Source organism: Saimiri boliviensis, chromosome 8 (assembly GCF_048565385.1).
Source record: "Saimiri boliviensis isolate mSaiBol1 chromosome 8, mSaiBol1.pri, whole genome shotgun sequence".
NCBI classification, from domain to species: Eukaryota; Metazoa; Chordata; class Mammalia; order Primates; family Cebidae; genus Saimiri; species Saimiri boliviensis.
This window is the reverse complement of record NC_133456.1, coordinates 84,931,378-84,954,116: the sequence shown is the minus strand read 5'-3', so window position 1 is coordinate 84,954,116 and position 22,739 is coordinate 84,931,378. Positions and strand designations below refer to the sequence as shown.

The following is a 22,739-nucleotide window of genomic DNA, read 5'->3' as shown; positions in this document are numbered from 1 at the left end:
GTGCTTAGTATATATTGATAAATAATAAAATAAATTGGATAGGCCCAGGGACTAAGCCAAAGACCTACCACTGTTAGCTTCTTTCTAATTAACGTTAATGCATTCGGTAACCAAGATCCTTTGAATAAGATTATTTTACCAGTTCTTAATCCCTCTAATTATGTCAGTATCCAATTCCTGTATATTCATCTCGTCCATCAGGATTTCTAGAACAGCCTTGTGAGAGACATTTCTGAGGTCTGTATATCCTGTGTCCATGATTCTTCCCTGATCAAGGTAGGAATACAGTTACTCCGTCATGACTTTTTCTTAAAAAAGCCATATTGTGATTACTTAGGGCTATTTCATACAGTTATGCAGGCTGTGCACTGCACAAGAGGCCAAAGCAAAGGGAGTTCCATTTATATCATAGGTATCGTGGGTATAGTTTTGTAATGACAATGGCAGAGAAGGCTACAGTGTCTTGAGCTAATGTAATCAATATATTTACAACATTTCTCTAAAGGAAGTAAAATCTTAAGAAGGGGTGTAATTTTCTGATTGCACCAAGGTGCTGAGTGGACTAGAGTGCACTAGTGCATCACAGATTTTGCTCTCCTGGGAGCAAAACTTCTGTTCAGTAGTCTGTAGAACCCATCTTTATTCTTCTCTTTGAAAAAAATCAAACATTTTGAAAATATTAAATCTGGCCTTCGCTTGGCCTAGTCTTTCTGTACCTCTCCCATTTCTTAGGATTGTTTAAAGATCACCAGAAATGAAAACCACAGAGATGTTATTATTCAGAAGCAAGCTTTCATAACTCAGCCAGCTTTTAGGAAACTCTCACAGATTTTAGTTGTTGGTTGGTATGGGGCCCCACAGTGATTCAGATGAATCCAGGTGGCTGTCTCAGATGAACAGACCAATGGACGACACTGTTGATCAGTGGAGGTAACAAAAGGACTCAGAAGTAGGCACGCTACCCTCCGTCTTCCTGGCAGTACTGCTTCCCCTCCCCTCTTTGCCACATTTTCTCAGCTGTCACTGTCCCTCTCATGTAAGCTCCTTAAACCCCATAATGCTGGTATTCAGTGCATCCATTCTCAAACGCTGAGGCTGATGGACACCAGATTGCTTGTGAAGGTGAAGGATATTATAGCAGAAGGAAACCAAAAGAAAAGAAAAATAGCTCTGGAAGTAACCAATGAGCAGAACAGATACAGTTTGAAGACTATGCATGTTACTGCTTGTTCTCTGGTTGACCCACTGAAGAAGAAATCACGTTAATTCAGAGGTGGCTCAGATGGAGGTGAGGAGGACAACTCACCCATCGTAGCAATTATCCTAACTGCCTGTGCGATCAGCTGTTACCACAGAAATCACCTGAAAGCACAGTCACAAACCCATTTGGCTGACTTGATGACTTGATGTCTTGTGGAGACACTAGTTTGGCTCAGGGACATCTTGACTCTAATGCAACTTTTAAAAGGAAGTGAGGTTTCTGTACCCAGCTGGTTCCTCTGTAGGAGTCCTGAGTTCTCATCTTCCGGTAGAGCCTACTCTTTCTTCTAAGTTTAGAACTTCTTTCCTTCTTTTGGAAGAGAAGGCTTTAAACCTCCCTCTTTAACAGCCTTGCAGATTGTTTCCGCAACTCATGAGGTTGCAGAAGCATCATTAGTCTATAAAATGTACATTGGCTCCATATGCCAAAGCAGCCCCCTCCCCACTCCTGGTGATCTCCACCTCCTTTTTACACATCGGCAGCTAAGAACATATTCTGTTTGTCAGCGGGACTTGGTCATGCGGTTTGGTGCTTATTTTAATGACTGCCAGAGCTTGCAGCCCCGCAGCTGGGAAAATGAGAATAGAAGCCTGCTCTATGTGGTCCATTTTGGCCCAGAGAAGGTACTTCAGGGCCAAATTGCAGTTATTCTGGCACTTCTGCTAAGTGAATGGCCCCACTTGGGCTCAGAGAAATCGGACACTGAGTGCTTGCTGCACTTTAGAACTTGCTCTTTTGGACTTCTTGATTACCTGTAGTGGGGCACTGACCATTTCCTTTTAATTAAGCCTCTGTTGCAACTGCAGCGCTATTTTGAGGGAGGTAGACTTTAAATGAGACATGTTTTAGGCAGAGAAAGTTTTCATAGTCAGCATGGGGAAGGGGAACCACATTGGTCAGGCGTTGTTGGCTAACATGGGGCAGTAACAAGGAAAACTACCAGCAGCTACCATTTATTGACTGCTTGCTGTATACCAGGCACCGTAGCAAGCACATCACCGACATTTAGCCCTGCCAGCAAGTTCTGGAGTAGGTATACCTGTCCTTATCTTACACCTGAGTAAATCCAGGTGCAGTGGGGTGAAGGAACCTGCCCTAACCTGCGTCATGGGCTTCTCAGCCAGTGGAAGGTGAAGGTGGAATCCACACTCAGGTTTACTTGACTAAGACCAGATTCCTGACTGCATTACTTTACCTCTGCTTTTAGCATTCTTTCCCTGACCCATTAAAAACTTCTCTGCTTGTGGCTGAACATAGTGGCTCACGCCTGTAATCCCAGCACTTTGGGAGGCTGAGGCAGCTAGATCACCTGAGGTCAAGAGTTTGAGACCAGCCTGGCCAATGTGGTGAAACCCTGTCTCTACTAAAAATACAAAAATTAGCTGGGTGTGGTGGCACATGCCTGTGATCCCAGCTACTTGGGAGGCTGAGGCAGGAGAATGACTTGAACCCGGGAGGTGGAGGTTGCAGTGAGCCGAGATCACGCTGCTGCACTGCAGCCTGGGTGACAGACCGAGACTCCATCTCAAAAAGCAAACAAAACTCCCCTTCTTTCCTGAAGCAAACAGACAAAAACCTAAAACACACATAGAAAAATTAGAGGGAGATACTTTTTAGCATTGTCAAGTTGGTTTGCTTATGGACACTAGAGGTCTGTGGGTCTAGTTTTCCTAAAGACAGGTTCCTTTGTTTTTGTGTTTTCTCTCCCTCTGTTGTTTATATTCTACAATTACTTCTTCACTTCAAAATTAATTCTTCATTTTAAAAATTCTACACTTCTTCATTTTTAAAAAATCCTACACCTCTTGATTTAAAAAAATTCTACACTGGCTTGATATTTGCCGTGTCCAATCCTATTAGACCCCTGCAGAGGGAGAATGGTTGGGCAGTCTCACTCCAGGAAGCACTTCTGCTTCAATGAATTCCATAAGCAGCCAAGCCAAAATACTTTCATCCTCAGCTTTTTTAATAACAAAATGCCAGAAAACTTTACGGAAATGATTTCTCATTTAGGCTCCTTATTTAGAGCAATGAATTGCTTTTTACCAAAGCAAATTTAAGTAGGTCATCTGTGAACTGTTGGATGAATACATGAAGGTTCTCTTCCTAGGACTTCATAGTTTAAAGATAGGGGTTTTGTTCTACTTTTTTTAATTTTTTGAGAGGGGTCTCGCTCTGTTGCCCAGGCTGGAATAGAGTGGTGCAATCATGACTCACTGCAACTTCGATTACCTGGACTTAGGTGATCTTCCCATTTCAGCCTCCTGAGTAGTCAGGACCACAGGCGTGCACCACCTCTTCCGGTTAATTTTTAAAAATTATTTGTAGAGATGAGTTCTTACTATGTTGCCCAGACTGGTCTTGAACCCTTGGGCTCAAGCAGTCAGCCTGCTTTGGCCTCCCAAAGTGCTGGGATTATAAGTGTGAGCCACTGTGCCTGGCCTTTTTTTTTTTTCTTTTCCTTCCTGAGACAGGGTCTCACAATGTCACCCAGGCTGGAGTGCAGTGGCACAATCATGGCTCACTGCAGACTCGACCTCTTGGGTTTAAGTGATCCTCCCACCTCAGCCTCCCAAGAAACTGAGACTACAGGCACCTGGCACATTTTTTAATTTTTTGTAGAGATGGGGCCCACTGTGTTGCCCAGGCTGGTCTTGAACTCCTGGATTCAAGTGATCCTCCTGCTTCAGCCTCCCAAAGTGCGGGGATTATAGGTGTAAGCCGCTGCATCTGTCTCTATTTTATTTCTTTATTCAGGGATAACATACATAAAGTGCACTAATCACAAATATTTAGCTTGTGGCTTTTTACATAGTTATTTGCCTTGTAACCACCACCCAGCTCAAGATACAGAATATTTCCATCTCCCCAGGAGCCTTCCTCGTGGCCTTCTTAGTCAGTAGCCCCACCTAACCCTGTAATCACCATTGTAACTTCTGTCAGGTTGATTGGTTTTGCCTGCTGAACAGAGTATAAAGCTGTGTGTATCTGGGTGATAAAATTGTTCTTACTGTTTTATTTTGAAGCAGTTTCAAACTTACAGAAATATTGTAGGAATAAGACAGAGAGATTCCATTTATCCATCTGCCAGAGACTCCCATTCAGCTTTTGTGCCAATAATGCCCTTTTATAGTGGAGCATCATCCCAGGATCACATGTGGCCCCAGCTGTGGTCAATCTGGAATTGTCTTCCTTTGACTTTTAAGATGTTGGCACTTTTGAAGACTATAATCCTGGTCATTTTGTAGAATGTTTTTCAGCCTGGGTTTATCTGATGTTTCCTCTCGTGAGATCCAGGTTATGTATTTTCATCCGAATACCACAGATGCTGTGTTCTTTCCATGGCATTCTATCAGATAGCACACAGTGTCTGTTTATCGTGTTGCTGCTGGTGTTAACTTTAATCTCTTCATAAATTGCTATCTTAATGACCAGAAAGAAAGATTTATTCTTGACTACTTTTGTATGCAGTTAAGGTTTTATTTGCACTGATTTGTGCATGCGTGTTTCCTGTCTGCTAAGGTCTTAGTCCTGAAAAAGCAATAATAGGGTTAGAGACCTACGTCATATGGCGTATCACCATGTTCTTCATGATTCCTTATTCCATATTCCACGGCAACTAGCTTCTGGGGTTTGTTCTCACAGTCATACAAGCTTGGGTTATTTCTTTCTTTTGGGGAGGAGATCTATAAAAAGTTCCCTGTTATTGTTTTGTGTTGTTTTTTCTTGTTTTATTTTTTGAGACAGGGTCTGGCTCTGTCACCTAGGCTGCAGTGCAGTGGCACCATCTTGGCTTACTGCAGCCTCAATCTCCCAGGCTTAAGCGATCCTCCACCTGAGTCTCCCAAGTAACTGGAAACACAGGGACCTGCCACCACTATGCCCAGCTAGTTTTTCTTTGTATATTTTTTAGAGACGGAATGTTGCCCATGTTGCCTAGGCTGGTCTCAAACTCCTGAGCTCAAGCCGTCCTCTTGCCTCAGACCCCCAAAATGCTGGGATTACAGGTGTGAGCCACCTTGCCTGGAAGATAAAGGTTTCTAAAATTCATCCTAGTAATGATTGAGAGCCACTCTGCAAGGGACTAGGGACATTGAAAGGAATATAAGCCAGGATCTGTATTTGTGAAATTTACAATCAAGTTTAGTGGAGGCAGACAGGTAAGCAAAGAGTTGAAAAACAATACCAAATGTGTAGGTAGCTTAGAGCCAGGAATGATTAAGTATAGCTGCCAGGGGAGGAATATGAGGGGAGTGAAGACAGGTGAGGCACCTCTGAGAAGGCTTTCCCGGGCAGGTCACCTCTGAGCTAGCTTTAAAAAATGTCAGGCAGTCACAGAAGCAGGGTGCACTTTTCAGACAGAGGGGCTGTCGCTTCTAGGCCATGGGAGCCTGAGAGCCGCTGTTAGAGGAGCATCAAGTCAGAGGTGAGGAGTGACAGTGCCATGGGGTAGGACTGGAAAAGTTGGAAGGCAGCAGGAAGGGTCTGGGAGAAAGCATAAGGAAACCATCAGAGGTGTGGTCATATGCCTGCTTAGGACGTAGAATGCTGCTAATTCAGTCTTTCCGGAATGTTATGTGCCTCAATAAATATCAAATGAGCTTCGTCTTGGCTTAATGATGCTGAGAGCTGTGTGAGTGTTCTGAGTAGACTATATTTACCAGTTCACAAAGAAGTATTTGCAGCGTTAAACAAGGTGCCTATTACAGACCAGCAGATGTGGCCTTAAAATCTGGCCTTCATCCTCAGCAGTCCTCACTGATCTCTACTGCCCTGTAAAAATTATGCCAAAAATGTCAGTCTCCCTCAAAACAAAATACATTATTGGCACCTTCAAAGAATCAAAGGATAACAGATTTTGAAGATCATTTAGTCCAGTGGTCAGCAAACTACAGCCTGTGGGTTTTGTGCCAAGGGCGTTTTTTATGTAGTCCAAGATCTTAGAAATTTTTTTTGCAGTTTTTTAAGGGTTGTTAAAAAAAATTCACAACAGACTGTTTGTGGCCTACAGTGCCTTAAAATATTTACTATCTGGACCTCTTAGGAAAAGCTGGCCAACCCCTGATCTTGTCTGACTGCCTGATACAGTAATCCTTTGTGCAGTATTACTTGGCAAATAATCATCCAGTATATATGTGAACACTTCCACTAATGGAGAACTCATCTCTCTGATCTGTTTCCTGTTTGGACAACTTAAGCTTGTTAGTAATTTTTAAACTCTGCTGAAATTTATCTTACTATATAGCGTCCATCCATTGGCTCTTTGTGGAAAAAGACAGCTATTGTTTTATTTCAACCTTTACCGAGCCCTTACTATGATCTAGGTACTATGCTTACTCCTGAAGAAAAGACATGGTTCTTGTTTCAAGAATCTCCCAGCTCTGATTTCTTGGAACCAAAGCAGTTGAGCTAATACCGCTCCCTTTCTCTGTCTTCTTCTTGCCATTGTATTAGGACTTTTTTTTTTAATTGTCTTCGTTATTTTGGTATTGCTATTTTATATACGTAAGACAAACTTTAAGAGGCAAAAAAGGTCATCCAGTGAAAATAAGTCTCCCTGCACTCCTCTCTCTTGACCCCCAGCAGCTTTCTTGGGAGGCAACCTTATGGCATGTTTCCTGTGGGGATTTGACCTTAAAGAACAAAAGATTTGGGTCCATTTGGACAGAAACTTTTGATATGTTTTCATTCAGTGTCATTTCCTGAGCTCCTACTCATGCTGAGTGTGACTCAGTTTTATTTTCATTAAAATCTGAAATTTGCCCCAAGTTTGGGTGGTAGACACAGCCCCAGGCAGGTTGAATTGGTTAGCCACACACCCTGCTATTTCACTTTAATCTTGACTGAGCTTTTTGGCTACTGCAGACTTTCTTACACTGCTGGAGTTCTTGTTCATCACGGTGTTGAATCCTTATGAAAATCTTTCCTGTTTAATTGGCAGTGACAGAATCCCATCTTGTGTAACTCCTGGGTTTCACATCCTGAAATAGTTTGAAATAAAATTGAAACACACTTACATTGATGCCTATGTCAGTTTCTTTCCTTGACTGTGTCTGAATATAATGTTGAAGTGTCATAGACATAATCTTTTATCTTTCTAAGCTAAGCAGAGGCCAGAGTTTCACATGTGTACTCCAGGGTTTTACAGGTGAGCCTTCTTTTTTCAGGAAGTGAATAATGTTTGGATCTAGGTTAGTGACACATAAATAACTACCTAGGGCTTACTTCTCCCAGATTCCCCTCTGACCATTACTTTTTAAATTTTGCCTTCCAGCTTAAAGACTATAGTGATGGGACATAGATGTATGTTCCTAAGTGATACTTTTACCGTAGAGTGTCTTCTTTAGGTATTTCCAGAAGATTCCTCATCATGCTGCTGTTGGCTTAAGACTTATCTGTTTTCCACCTGTCATGGAACAGTTTCAGCAGCTGAAAATCAACTATGTCCTCTTGTGAAATAGGCTCTTCTGTTCTGTTCAGAATTTCCCTAAGGCCAAATAGGTCAGAAAAATATTTGAAGGATGTGCCTCTTATGCATATTACTTTTGTGCAATCATGGTTCACTGCAGCCTCAGCCTCCCAGTGGGAAGTTGTCTTCCCACCTCAGCTTCCTAAGTAGCTGGGACTACAGGTGTGCCTGGCAAATTTTTTAATTTTTTTGTAGAGATGGGGTCTCACCATGTTACCCAAGCTGGTCTCAAACTCCTGGGCTCAAGTGATCCTCCTGCTGCATCCTCCCGAAGAGTTAGGATTATAGGCATAGACCGCTGCACCAAGCCTTTTTTTTCCCCTCTGTAAGAGTAGTTTGTTTCTGTTTACAAAATACAGGGAAGAAACAAGGGCAATACCTGAAACCCCTTGGTCACACAAGGGGTCTCTGCTTCTGTAAATACCCTTTGTTCAACAGCAAACTCATACTGTACCCGGGTGTTTTCTCACATCTTAGCAGCTTCAGTCTATAGCGAATGACCAGGTGGGAAATAGATGCCTCATTCACAGGGTAGGGCTCCCCTGCAATTAGTGTTCCATTTCACTTTTGCTAATATTGAAACAGAAGTAGCTAGTTGGTCTTACTATTTGTTTTTAAAAACTCTGTCAGGAACAAGTGGGTTATAGGCAAATTATGTCTGCACAACTCCTGGAATTGTTTCAAATAAGTTTATAGGCAGTGACTAAGGCCCTTTCCTCTTTCTGATCTTTCTAGGTCCCAGGCTGCATTCAGCACCTGGACTGCCGCCTGGGTCCCCCACATCCCAGCGCGGGGATGGAGGAAGGGCAGGCCAGGCCAAGCATGAGGAATAAGCAGTCTATGTTGGGCTCAGACCAGGAGTCTATGGTCTTGAGACCTCTGTTTGTCAGTTTTCTTCTCTGTATTCTCTTCCACCTATTTCTGCAGCCTCATGAGCTGTTTTTACTTCTGGTAGAGGATCTTGGCCTTCTCCTTCCTCTTCTCCGGGTAGCTGTCACTGGCTGTTACTTCCAGCCAACCTCATGAACCAGCCACCCCCAGGTATACAGGCTTTATTGTAGGCTTCAGATGCACAATCTTGAAGGTGGAAGGAACCACCGTCTGCTTTTTCTTGTCATAGGTTGGTCCCATCAAACACCTTGAACTGGTTCAGGGCAACGTGTCCTTGCTTGGTCTTGTGGGGTTACATGCCCTGCACAGTCTGCCAAAGATTCGGCTAGGGGCCTGGAAATGGTGGGGGCCTCGGGAAGGGTTAGTGTTCATCACTTGTGGAGGAAGACCGGGTACTTTAACTTGTTTCTGTAGAAATTGCCCTTGCAGAAATGTTGATGTCCTTGCACCACACGACCACTACCTCCTGGTCCAGTAATACCTGCTTGGCCATCATGGCTGAGGCGGCCCAGGAGAGAGACTTGGCCATCGAGCACCAGGATCTGCCCCTCTGCCGTCTTTGGCAGCCATGTGGGAAAACATTTTTGAGACAGAGTCTTGCTCCGTCACCCAGGCTGGAGTGCAGTGGCATGATCTTGGCTCATTGGAACTGCCACCTCCCAGGTTCAAGCGATTTTCCTGCCTCAGCTTCCCGAGTAGCTGGATTACAGGCATGCGCCACCACACCCCGCTAATTTTTGGTATTTTTAGCAGAGACGGGGTTTCACCATGTTAATTAGGCTGGTCTCAAACTCCTAACCTCATGATCCGCCCACCTTAGCCTCCCAGAGTGCTGGGATTACAGGCATGAGCCACTGTGCCTGGCCAACATCTTTTTTTTTTTTTTTTTTTTTTTAAACAGCTTTAACATCTTATTTTTTACCTTTAAAAAAAAAAAAGCTTTATTGAGGTATAATTAGTATACAAAGTATCTTACCTTTTTTTTTTTTTTTTGAGACAGAGTTTCTCTCTTGTGGCCCAGGCTGGCATGTAATGGTGTTATCTCAGCTCACTGCAACCTTCGTCTCCCAAATTCAAGCAGTTCTCCTGCCCTAGCCTCCCGAGTAGCTGGGATTACAGGCATGCACCACCACGCCTGACTGACTTTTGTATTTTTAGTAGAGACAAGATTTTGCTATGTTGGTCAGGCTGATCTTGAACTCCTGACCAAGTGATCCACCTGCCTCTGCCTCCAAAGTGCTGGCATTACAGGCGTGAGCCACTTGACCTGGACATGTCTGTTATCTTCTAAGTAGTCATCCTTAGTCACTTTTGCCCAGCTACGAAAGCGCTGTAGATTAGAGTTTTCTTTTTTGTCTTTGTGATCCTTTGGCACTGGTAAAATTCCATCTTGATGACCTCAGCAGGTCATCAAAATTATGATAAAAACAAGTTACGTTTGTCCTTTAAGAGAAAGTTGTGAATGACCGACGTGTGTAGGGACCTGACAGTCTGTCACACAGAGGGTTTTAGATGAAATCCTTTTGTACCACTGTCTGCAACTGTGTTGATTTCCTTCCACATTGGACGATGGCTCTGGCCGTGGCCTTTTTGTTTTGACTGTTGGAGAGTAGGTTAGCTTATGAATGTTTTTTCAAAACAGTTGGTTATTTTTTAGTATGTGTGAGGCTGATGGGCAATAGAAAGTTTCTGAAAAGAGGTTTCTTCCTTCAAGGCAGTATAGTATAGTGATGAGAATAGGGGCTTAGAAGCAGGCAGACCTGGGTTGGTCATCTCAGCTCTACCACTTCCTGTGCGACTCTGGGCAAGTTACTTAAAGCTCCCAGTGCCTCAGTTTTCTCTTCTGTAAAGTAGACATAATCTTAACCACTGTCAAGTGAATAACATGTAAACTATTTAATGTAGCACCTGGCACAGAATGAACATTTAGTAAGAACAGTTACTAATATGACTGTTACTACTGCTGTTATTTAAGTAGTTTTGAAGAGGATATTATCAAAACAGCAAGTACAGTTTATGATAGTAAATGCCCTAATGGAAGTGTTCATCTGTCACCATGGAGAAGGGAACCGTTAATACCCACTGACTGTTACTGACAGTAAGGACCTTAAGAGATGAGAAGTACTTTCCCTGGTAGAGAGGGGAAAGGTTTCCTAGGAACATGAGCCATGCATAAGATCAGGAAACTAGCAGGCTACGGCTGTAGCACCTTATTATCTGTGTGGTGAGGCCAAGTAAGGTTTTGTTTGTTTGTTTCAACAGAGGAGCAACCTATGCAGATCATTCCTGGTTGTAGTGTGCCATCTTGTTTGGAGGAGACGGGGGCCAAAGGCAGTGACTCGTGAGCGTATCACTGCAAGAGCTGAGGTGTGAGATGCTGGAGCCTGGCACGTGGCAGTGGGAATGGAGAGAAGGCAGGCAGACCTAGACAGGAAGCATGAAGTTACATGAGGAGTATGGGCTTCAGAGTGGCATTGGAAGCTGAATCCTGGTTCTCCCACTTCCCTAGATGTATAGCCTTGTGTGAATTTCTTATTTTCTTTCTTTCTTTTTTTTTTTGGAGACAGAGCCTTGCTGTGTTGCCTAGGCGAGAGTAACAGTGGCATGATATCCATCTCGGCTCACCGTAACCTTCACCTCCCGGGTTCAAACGATTCTCCTGGCTCAGCTTCCCAAATAACTGGGATTACAGGCACCCACCACCAAGCTCAGCTAATTTTTGTATTTTTAGTAGAGACGGGGTTTCGCCATGTTGGCCAGGCTGGTCTCAAACTCCTGATCTCAGGTGATCTGCCCACCTTGGCCTCCCAAAGTGCTGGGATTACAGATGTGAGCCACCACACCCAGCCTCCTTGTGTGAATTTCTTACCTCTTTGAACCTCAGTTTCTTCCTTTATAAAACTGGAGCTATTCCTTCTTAGGGCTTCTCAGAGAATTGAATTCAAGTGAATACCCCTGCTGCTGTGCCTAGTTTTGGTCTGTGTTCAGTAACTGTTGCCTTCATGTCATTGCAGAGGACTGTTTTAGGTTTGAGCTTCTAGGAATTAGTGCTTTCTTGCATTGAGAGAGAGAAAAATTGAAGATGATGTTGAGATTTCTTGCTAGAATGTAAGGTGATAGTATTAAGCAAACTAGGAAATACGGAGAAAGGGGTAGAATTTAGGGAAGATATATGTTGACTTTTTGGATTTGTTGAACTTGAGATTTTGAAAAATCTAAGTCGTGGCTTTAAAGGACATTTAAATATACATTTAGAGGTTAGAGCTAGAAATATGGTCCTGAGATTCATTGGCATATAGATAGAAATTGTTGTAGAAAGTAAATGACTGGCCAGGCGTGGTGGCTTACATTTGTAATCTCAGCACTTTGGTACACCAAGGCAGGTGAATCACTTGAGGTCAGGAGTTCGAGACCAGCCTGACCAACATAGCAAAACCCATCTGTACTAAAAAAAAATACAAAAAATTAGGGCCAGGTGCGGTGGCTTACATCTGTAATTGCAGCACTTTGGGAGGTCGAGGCAGGCAGATCACTAGGTAAAACCCCATCTCTACTAAAAATACAAAAAAATTAGCGAGGTGTGGTGGCATACGCCTGTAATCCCAGCTACTTGGGAGGCTGAGGCAAGAGAATCACTTGAACCTAGGAGGTGGAGGTTGCAGTGGGCTGAGTTTGTGCCATTGCACTCCAGTGTGGGTGATAGAGCGAGACTCTGTCTGAAAAACAAAAAAGAAAATGAATGACCAAGGAGAGGGCTGAGCATGGAAACTTTCAAAAACCAACAGGGAAAGAAAATGCTAGCTGCATTGTGAAGGAAAAGAGAAAAAGGGAGAGATTAGAGGCCCCAAAGACAGCACAGGAAGCTGTGAGAGTATTTCTCCACATGTGTGTCCCAAATCCTCAAATCACCTGTTTTTCTTTTTCTTTATTTTGCGGGGGGTGGGGTGAGACGGAGTATTGCTCTTGTTGCCCAGGCTGGAGTGCAACTGCAACCTCCACCTCCCAGGTTCAAGAGATTTTTATGCTTAGCCTCCCAAGTAGCTGGAATTACAGGTGCACTCTACCACACCTGGCTAATTTTTGTATTTTTAGTAGAGCTGGGAGTTTCACCGTGTTGATTAGGCTGATAATCTTGAACTCCTGACCTCAGGTGATTCCCACCCCCCTCCCCCGGCCTTGGCCTCCCAATGTAACATCACCCACTGAACCTGGCTAAATCTGTTTTCTATTGGGCAAAATTATAAAAATTCTTTCAAACAATTAAAATCCAAAAGATATTTAATAGGAGTTGAGGGTGCATTCAAATACATTTGAGGTGATTTTGAGGTGGGGGCCTCCAAAAGTAAGTGCCAGTGACCTGTAGGCATCAAGATAGCACCAAACCCACAGCAGCATCACTTGATGTAATATGAAAACACCAGACTTACGGCCTCCATCACTATTCCTTTTTCTCTTACCAAATCTTCTTTCCTCCACAGGAAGTAGGGGTGAGACCCAGGCATCCTCGTTTTTAATAGGTGCTCACGATGGTGAGTGTTTGAAAACGCTTGGTCAGGCACTGTGAGGCATGATGCTGCAAGCCATACGGAGGCAGTGGAGAATTTTAGGAACAATGATGTGTTGTCTTTTGTGATCAATGAAGCTTATCGATTATATAGAAAAATATTTGTTATAATTCCCACCTCATACCTTCTGTTTGCTTTTATTTTTTTAAGCCCCCATTGTGAATCTTTCATTCATTCAAAATTGGACTTCTGTTGCCAAAGCATCTTTTTAAATATGGAAAGCAAAGTCAGCCTGTTGAAAAACAAGAACAACACACCACCCATTAGGAATCCAATGGCAATCTAAGCTTCCCCCCTAGAACTTGCTGGGGACGAAGTCAGTTGTTCCCCTGTGGTGATTCTGCCTTTACAGCCTGTTCTCTTTTGAACATTCTACTACGAAATTGCATTTTAGAAAGCCACCGCCACACTCCTTTTAAACCTAAAATCCAGTGGCATTAACCTGTCATTTTCTTTGATTTCTAGTGTTCATTCATCATTACTCTTCTCAAAGTTTTTTATTGCTTTGGGTTGGTAGATAAATGTACTGTCCTGGTGTACCAATTACAGCTTTGTTTTACTGTTTCTATTTCCTTTTTCTTTCTTTCTTTTTTTTTTTTTGATAGAGTTTCCCTCTTGTTGCCCAGGCTGGGGTGCAATGGCACGATATCTCAGCTTACTGTAACCTCTGCCTCCCATGTTCAAGCAGTCCTCCCTCAGCCTCCCAAGTAACTGGGATTATAGGCATGCGCCACCACGCCCAGCTAACTTTGTATTTTTAGTAGAGGTAGGGTTTCACCATGTTGGTCAGGCTGGTCCCGAACTCCTGACCTCATGTGATCCACCCACCTTGGCCTCCCAAAGTGCTGGGATTATAGGAGTGTGCCACCATGCCTGGCCTATTGATTCTATTTCTTTTTACTCCCTAACTGTGGACATTCTTTAGGACTTTGTGGGGCTTCTCCTTCTGTGAGTAACTTCTAAGAACTGATCATTCTCACCTGTGTTAGCTGTGCTCTCAGTATTCATATCCAGTTTCCTTGGCTTATCATTGCCCTGCTGTTGTCCACAGCTGAAAATGTCTTTCATTATTACTCTTCTGAAACTTGCTTTGCCTCTCAAGGGGCTTGTCTTTCACTGAAACTGCTATTCTCCTGGCCAGTCATGGCTTGACACCTGAAGGGCTTTGTTCTCTCTTTCATTCCTTGGGTCTACCAAGATACTGAGTTAGGTCACCTTTTCTCTTAAATCAACCCCAACAAGGGTCTCCTTCTTTTCAGTCTTCCTCCTCTGCTCTAATTCAGATCTTTATCAATCCTTGAGCTCTTAGCCAATTTTCCTGCCTGCCTCCTTCAAAGCCCTTTAGCCACTGCAGAATCGTATTCACCATGCAGGACTGCCACTGGCTTCCCCCTCTGAAATTCTTTAGTCTCTCATTTGAAGCTTCTCCATAGGCGTTCACCCATCCTGCTCAGCTGTGTGTGTGCTGGTCTTGCAGAGCACAAACCCTCCACGTGAGGACAGTTGGTCTCACATATCCCCATTTCTGCCACGACTGTTCCTCTGCTTGTTTTGTTCCTTCTGCCCTCTACCCATATTCCCCCACCCCTTACCCATCCTTTCCAATATCACTCAGTGCTTATCTTTTTCATGGAGGCTTTCCTAGGGCTCTGTTTCACATTCATCCTCTTCTTCTTGATTTGAATACCTTTTACGTAGATCACTAACTTTGTATTTTATAACACAGTTTCTATCAATCCAAAACTCCTTATCTCTAATTCTAAATCCAACAAGTTTGGAAAATTGAAAGCTTTTTAATAGTCTTGGTGCAGAACTCAAGCAAAACCTCCTTGAGTAGATGTGAGCTGTATTTTAAAAGTGTATCCCATTTGGCCAGGTGCAGTGGCTCATGCCTGTAATCCCAGCAGGGCCAGGGCAGGAGGATCATGAGTCCAGGAGCTCAAGACCAGCCTGGGCGACATGGCAAGACCTGGTCTGTACCGAAAATACAGAAAAATTAGCCAGGCATGGTGGTGCATGCCTGTAGTCTCAGCCACTCGGGAGGCTGCAGTGGGAAGATTGCTTGAGCTTGGGAGACTAAGGTTGCAGTGAGCTGAGATTGTGCCAATGTACTGCAGCCTGGCCAGCAGAGCATGACCCTGTCTTTAAAAAAAAAAAAAAAAAAAAAAATTCCCATTTACTGTGATTATTCATAGGTTCTGCTGCGGAAATACTCATATGTCTGGTTGTGGGGTAATTGGACAGAATGGAAAGTGAAGGGACCTCATAAATTTGCTTTTTGGAGCTGCCAGATTTCTTTAGTATTATGCTTCTCAAACTGGGGTGTGTTACCCCTGAGAGTGTGGAGGGATTACAGAAAGTTAACAGCATACATGTGCGTGACTGCCAGGAAGGTCAAATTTATTTGATAATTTGAGGGGGAAAATGAAATAATAAGATATGTATCATGGCATAAAATGCAAAATTTCCATGCATTGAAAAGATAAAACATGAGATTTCAAAGAAATGTAGGCACTGTAGGAGGTGAGGAGAAACACATCCTTCATTATCTGCCTCATCTAGAGGTGCTAAAGCACTGCTCTCATGCAGATAGAATTCTGGCAGTTCGGATTGTTGCATTTCTGAGTGGCCAGATATAGGATTTTGTACTTGCAGAGTTCTCCAGGACCACACAAGATGACAAAAGCTTCTGAGATAGTGACTGTGTCGAAGAAGGAATAGCAGTAGTACACCATTAGTCCTTATTTGAGACTGACTCAAATAAGGAAGGAAGAAGCATAAACATTAAGGCCAGAAAGTCTTGCTTAGAAAAATCACTTTCATGAGGAGAATCAGCCTGCAACATATGCCAATTAGGATAGTTTTCAGAGTTGTGTCTTTTTTTTCCTTTTTTTAAAATTATTATACCTTAAGTTCTGGGGTACATGTGCAGAACATGCAGGTTTGTTACATAGGTATACACATGCCATAGCGGTTTGCTGCATCCATCACCCCGTCATGTACACTAGGTATTTCTCCTAATGCTATCCCTCTTCTATCCCCTTACCCCCTGCTATCCCTCCCCTATCCCACTAGCCTCCTACAGGCCCCAGTGTGTGATGTTCCCCTTCCTGTGTTCCAAAGTTGTGTCTTGAGTGAAATAAGTCAGTCACAAAAACACAAATACTGCATGATTCCATTTACATAAAGTAGTCAAACCCATATAGACAGAAAATAGAATGGTGGGTGCAAGGTCCTGGGGGAAACGAAATGGGGAGTTATTGTTTAAAGAATATAGAGTTCCAGTTTTGCAAGATGAAAAAGTTCTGGAAATCTGTTTTACAATATTGTGATTATACTTAATACCACCTAACTGTAGACTTCGAAATAATCTAGATGGTAAAGTATATATTACGTGTTTCTTATCACAATCTAAAAAGAAGTTGTGTCTTAAGATATCCTGTAGACATCTCATTACTTTCTGTTTGTTTGAATTAAGCTGTATTACAAATGTTCTTTTTCACGAGCTTTTGCATGGCTATGTTATTTTACTGTGTTCCGTTTTGTTTTTTAGTAGGCAAGAAATAATGGCAGCAACTACGGGGGATCCTGGACTCTCTAAACTGCAGTTTGCCCCCTTTAGCAGTGCCTTGGATGTTGGGTTCTGGCATGAGTTGACCCAGAAGAAGCTGAATGAGTATCGGCTGGATGAAGCTCCCAAGGACATTAAGGGTTATTACTACAATGGTAGGTAATAGTAAATTTCATTTTCTATCAACTGTTATCCTCTCTGTCCTCCAGTATAGTGTCAGTTTTCCTGTAGAAAGGGACAGCCATGTCTTTTATAATCAGTGCTCTTCACCACTTTCTATTTTACTTCCTGACTGTTTGATCCCCATTCATTTTCATTTCTTTTCTCTTGTTGTGGGGAAAAAGAAAGAGAATAGAGAAACTCAAAATTATTAATTCAAATAATACCCATTACTTAGCATTGCTGGGGGAAGAGATTGGAAATTTTTTTTTTCCATTGAATCTTTTTTATATTCTTGGCAAATGTCTCATATTCACAAGAGCTCTTTCACATTCTGCCATTATCTATCCATACATATATTATCTATGTATCATAGATAATCATAAATTGGATGGGGCGCCTTGGGCTCAACAAAGAGAACAAAATTATTCATAAGCATTTTTGTTATGAATGCTGCTATTTCTGACTTGTCATTGAAAATGTGATAATGCTTCTGTCCAGGTGACTCTGCTGGGCTGCCAGCTCGCTTGACATTGGAGTTCAGTGCTTTTGACATGTGAGTATTTATTTGTTCAAAATCTGAAGTAAAGAACACTGCTTTTGGCGAGGAATGAGCATGCTTACCTCCCTCATAGGTGGTCACAGGAGGAACTAGGGAAGCACCCGGTGAGCAGAGTCAGCCCCTCATGATTCTCATACCTCCCATAGAGATGAGTGCTAGATGCTTAGGTCTGTCTGGTTAATTTTTCACCATGTATTTATCAGAGTCTATTAGGTACCAGGCACCATCTAGAATGAGACATAGATGATATCCCTCTTGGTTTTGATTGTAGTTAATATTTTGTGATCTTTTATTGACACCTCTCGATTTACTCCTTTAGTTGCTTGTTCATGGGCATTGATCAATGAATGTCTATTAGGCAACTTCTGTATACAAGCCACTGTGCAAGACATTATGGTGGTATACAAAGGAATATGATAGATACATCCTCAAAGAATTTTGTTTTTATCTACTTGGGAGCTGTGGGGAGTTGCTGGAGAGAGGAGTCACATATATTTTTTTTGACAGAGTCTTACTCTGTCATGCAGGCTGGAATGCAGTGGCATAATCTCAGCTCACTGTAACCTCCGCTTCCTGAGTTCAAGCGATTCTTGTGCCTCAGCCTCCCAAGTAGCTGGGATTACAAGCCTGCATCATGACATTTGGCTAAGTTTTGTATATTTTGGTAGAGACAGTGTTTCACCATACTGACCAGGCTGGTCTTGAAATCCTCAAGTGATTCTCCTGCCTTGGCTTCCCAAAGTGCTGGGATTATAGGATTGGGTCACCACACCCAGCCAAGAGACATATTTATTGAGCACTTAATTAGCTAGGCATTTTCATAAACATCTGTTCTTCAGACTTGCCAGGTGTAATTTTTCTCTCTTGTTCAGATGAGGAAACCATGGAACGAAAGGTAAAAGCGGCTTGCCCAGGGTTATACGTAGCCAAATTTAGAAGGCAGGGGTAAGAGAAAAAAGTGTATTTATAAATATATTTCTGAAATTCGTCTGAGTAGCTACAGGGATTTTGCTATCTTCTATAGAAACAGAGAAACCAGGAGGGGGATACAAATTTAGGAGGAGACAAGTTTGGCTTAGAATATGTTGATTTTGGATGACAGTGTCTACTAGAAATGTCTAGAAGGAACTGGAGTCAGGGAGAGAGGACAGACTAGATTTGGGAGACATTCAGGTAGAGGAGAAAGAGAATACAGATGGTCTCCAACTTATGGTGGTTTAATGACTTTGTGATTTTATGATGGTGAGAAAGCAATACACATTCAGTGGAAATTATACTTTGTGGACCCATACACCTATTCTGTTTTTCACTTTCAGTACAATATTCAATAAATTACATGAGATATTCAACACTTTATTATGAAACAGGCTTTCTGTTAGATGATTTTGCCCGACTGTAGGCTAATGTGAGTGTTCTGAGCACATTTAAGGGAGGCTAGACTAAGCTGTGATGTCTGGCAGGCTAGGTGTATTAAGTAGAGTTTTGGTTTATGATATTTTTCCAATTTATGATGAGTTTATCAGGACATGGTAAGTCAAGGAGCAGCTGTACAGTATAAGAACAAAAGGTGGCTCATGCCTGTAATCCCAGCACTTTGGGAGGCTGGGGCGGGTGGATCACTTGAGGTCAGGAGTTGAAGACCAGACTGGCCAGCATAGCGAAACCCTGTCTCTACTAAAAATACAAAAATTAGCCAGCCATGGTGGCAGGCACCTGTAATCCCAGCTATTTGGGAGGTTGAGGCAGGAGAATGGCTTGAGCCTGGGAGGCGGAGGTTGCAGTGAGCAGAGATCGTGCCACTCTACTCCAGCCTGGGTGACTGAGCATTACTCTGTATCAAAAAAAAAAAAGAAAAAAAGAACAAAAGGTGCAAACAGAGTGAATGCCTATGATTAGGGAGGTGAAAGACTTAGAGAACTAGCAAAGGACACAGGGGTTGTCGGAGGATAACCAGAAAAGTGTTACAGAAACCAAAGAAGGAAATGCTTTCAGGAAAGAAAGAAAAGATAGCAGTGTCAGAAGCACAGAGGTCAATTCGAGGGCCATTGTTTTTGTTGATTAAGTCTTAGTGGTCCTTAAGAATTCAGTTTGAGAAAGAGGGTGGAGCTGAAACCATGTTGAGGACCTTTAAGATTATTGAGAATTGAAAAAGGCTGCAATGTTTTTCTGCTTATTGTACCTCAGCGGCATCAAGATGGAGAATTTTAGGAAGATGCAGTCTTTAAGATCTTTCTGCCTTTTGAAAGTGGCAATAGTCAAATATTAGGGTATTTAAAATAAAATGTCCCTAGAATTTTTTTTTTTAATCTCAGAAAATCAATACGTTTTTTTCTTTTATCTCAAGCCAGTTGCAAAATTTGAAAGCATGACATACATCCACAATGATGTTAGTATTCGTATCTTTAAAAATGTATGTATTGGTGTTTCTTGTTCCCTTCGGAGCTTTCTTGCTCCATCGTAAATTCCTTGTGGTTACCTGTCAAAAGAAATTAAATTCTAATAATCTCTTGTTTTGGCAAACTAACTTATTTTGGAGCCATTAAGATATAGCAAGGAAAATACTGGAAGTGTACAAATATTAAATTGTGTGAAGATGGTATGTGGGGAGCATCAACAGTCTGTTTTGTGTAATCTGGAGAGCCTCATATTCATCTCAGACTAACCTCACTCCTGTCCTTATCTTTCTACTGTACTGAAGTGTTGTTCGTTTTTTAAGGCTTTAATAATTTTATTCTTTAGAATAATTAGAAGCAGGCAGTTCATAGAAGTTAGGTTTGAACTTACTACAAAATGTGAGCATCTTAAACTTCAATAATCTAAAAATTTAGGTTGAAGGAGATAAGAAAATCTGTGATCCTGCAGCTATGACTTTCACACAAATTGCTCGTTTTCACTCGCCATATTTTTTCTTTAACCATTGAATACCCTCAGTGTGTGAGGCACTGTGGTAGACAGTGGGAGGTGAGCAGGAATAAGACGTGGTCCCCAATGTTCTGAAAATAGCCCTAGATTTGAAGTTTGAAGACTTGGAATCTGTTGCTAATTAACTGTCCTTCTTCAATAAGCTCTTTTAGTTTTCTCAACTTTTGTTTCCTCATCTTTAAAATGGGTCCTTGCTTTCTAATGTTCCTTCTAGTTTTAAAAGTCTGTTAGTTTCTGAGTCCCTGTGAGGATGGCTGGGAAGTTTAATGAAAGTGCTTGGGACTTCTCAGAAGACCTGATTTCTTTATTCCAAATTATTTCCTTTATTATTACCCCATCTTTGTTTTGATTGCTGTATATCTGCATGTTAGTAGAGAAATTCTTTATGAATTTATTATCAAAGAAGAAATACCTACAATGTGCAAATATGTAGGTATTAGGAATACAGAGACTTGTGAAATACATTCTCCAGAGCTCCTCTACTGTAGGAGAGAGAGAAGTAGAAGGCAAATATTTGCATTATAGTGTACTCTGTGCTGTAATAAGCGTGGAGAGGTAATCATTATCTCAGGAAGACTTATTGATTGCTTCCTTTGTGTCTTGATAATAGAATGTGCTAGGTGCTGGGCATAGAGACAGGAATAAGATACAGTTGAAGAGCTAACAACCCTAATACTCCCTTGTAGATGTCAAGACTATCTCAGCTTTGCATAACCTTGCATAAAAAGTCCCTTTTACTTTGAGTCCCTGGGAGGCTTATGGATCTCTGCAGGCAGCAGCACAAGGATCCTGTTCTCTGAATTGTATCAGATGAATTGTCAGTCAAGTAGTATTTTATCAGGTACTAACTGTCTTAAAGTGGATGATGTGTCTTGAGGTAGGGTGTCCTGCTGAATCAGACCCAAAAATGTAAGGGCCCAGACAAAAAGGAAGCTCATTTCTTGCTCATCGAATAGCCCAGGGCTGCTGGTTCAGTCTTCTTCCATGTTGTGGTTCCATCATCCCTGAGGACGTTGCATTTGCGTACTGATTAAGACAGTTGTCACTCTCAGGTAACAAGTGATTAATGTGGCAAGAGAGCCAAGGTGCAAATAGGTGGAAGAGACACATAGTCTGTTAAACGCTCTAGTGGGAAGGGACACTCGGATTCTACTGAGGAAAGCTCATGGCCTCACCTGTCTTGCAAAGAAGACTGGGAAGTATGGAACCCAGCTAAAAACATCATGTATGCTTTCTATTTCTGTTGACAAGGAGGAAAATGGATTTTGATTGACAATCTTTATACCAGTGTGAAGCTGATAAATAAAATAATTTTCCTTTCTCTGGGCCTCGAATGATCAACATTTGAATGAAAAACATTTCTATGGGTTTCTTTCCCTTGAAGAATATTTGTCTTTATTCATAAGAAATATTTTTCTTTTGTAAGCCTCAAGTTGGACCTAATTAGAGAAATTGAAGGCATAATTCTTGCCCTCAAGGAACTGAAAAGGTAGTGAAGGAAGTAGGAGTCATATGCACCAACTCATAAATACAGGGTAGAGGCTGTGTGTGTCTTATTCTCTGCTATATTACCAACACTCAACACAGATCTGGGGTGTACTATTTGCTCAAGTAACCGTCTAATTGAATTACAAGCGGTCTAAGTGCGTGGCTGTCAAAATGGCATGCAGTGTGGTTGATGGAAAGATGCCAGTGGACCATGTTAGATAATGTTTATTACAAAAAGAAACTCTGTGATTGCTGGAGAAATCTGGAGAGGATAAAGAAGCATGACCCTCAACAGAGTGTGACTTTCTGGGTTCCCAGCATTCCCTGTGGGCGTGTGAAGCGATGTGTGAAGTAGATTCCTCCCGGTATAAAGAGCACCTGTGCTCTTCCAGAGGATTTATTCCATTCTGACCACCTGCCTGCCTATTGGCCAAGTGTAAATAACTGGTGCAACACAGCCCCAGCACTTTCCTGAGTCATCACTGTGAGACTGAGTGAAGGCCAAGCATCTAGCTGTAATATCCTCAAAGCAGGTCCAGTCTTCTGGCCTTTGTGAGATCTGTTTTTTTACAGGTTAGTATGTATATTATTGTGAGTTCACTGTTGGCCTTAGCATGTGGAGAAAATTTCTAATTCAGATCCTTTTAGCAGCTATGTTGAGATATAATTCACATACCATAAAATTCACCCCCTTTAACTGTACAATTCATTGGTTTTAAGTAGATTCACAGAGTCTTGTAACCATCACTGCTAATTCCAGAACATTTCCATCTCCCAAAAAAAGACAGCCTTGGCAGTAACTCCCCATCCCCCCATCTCCATACTCACCAGTCCTAGCCAACCATAATGCT

The 22,739-nt window shown here is 42.2% G+C and overlaps 1 protein-coding gene across 7 annotated transcripts in view; it reads left to right on the top strand.

Moving 5' to 3' along the window:
- The window catches only part of ATG7 (autophagy related 7), a 259,019-nt gene that overhangs the window by 7,248 nt on the left and 229,032 nt on the right, over positions 1-22,739 (top strand). For 2 of the 7 annotated variants that reach the window (XM_010337760.3, XM_074404779.1), the window contains exons 2-3: positions 16,740-16,912; positions 17,418-17,472. In XM_010337760.3, coding sequence (XP_010336062.1) covers positions 16,753-16,912; positions 17,418-17,472 — 215 coding nt within the window. In that variant the 5' untranslated portion in view covers positions 16,740-16,752. Of the gene's footprint in view, positions 1-201; positions 277-9,636; positions 10,989-13,099; positions 13,151-16,739; positions 16,913-17,417; positions 17,473-22,739 lie in introns of those variants that run through there. The other 5 variants (XM_074404775.1, XM_010337761.3, XM_074404776.1 and 2 more) reach the window with 5 other exon arrangements.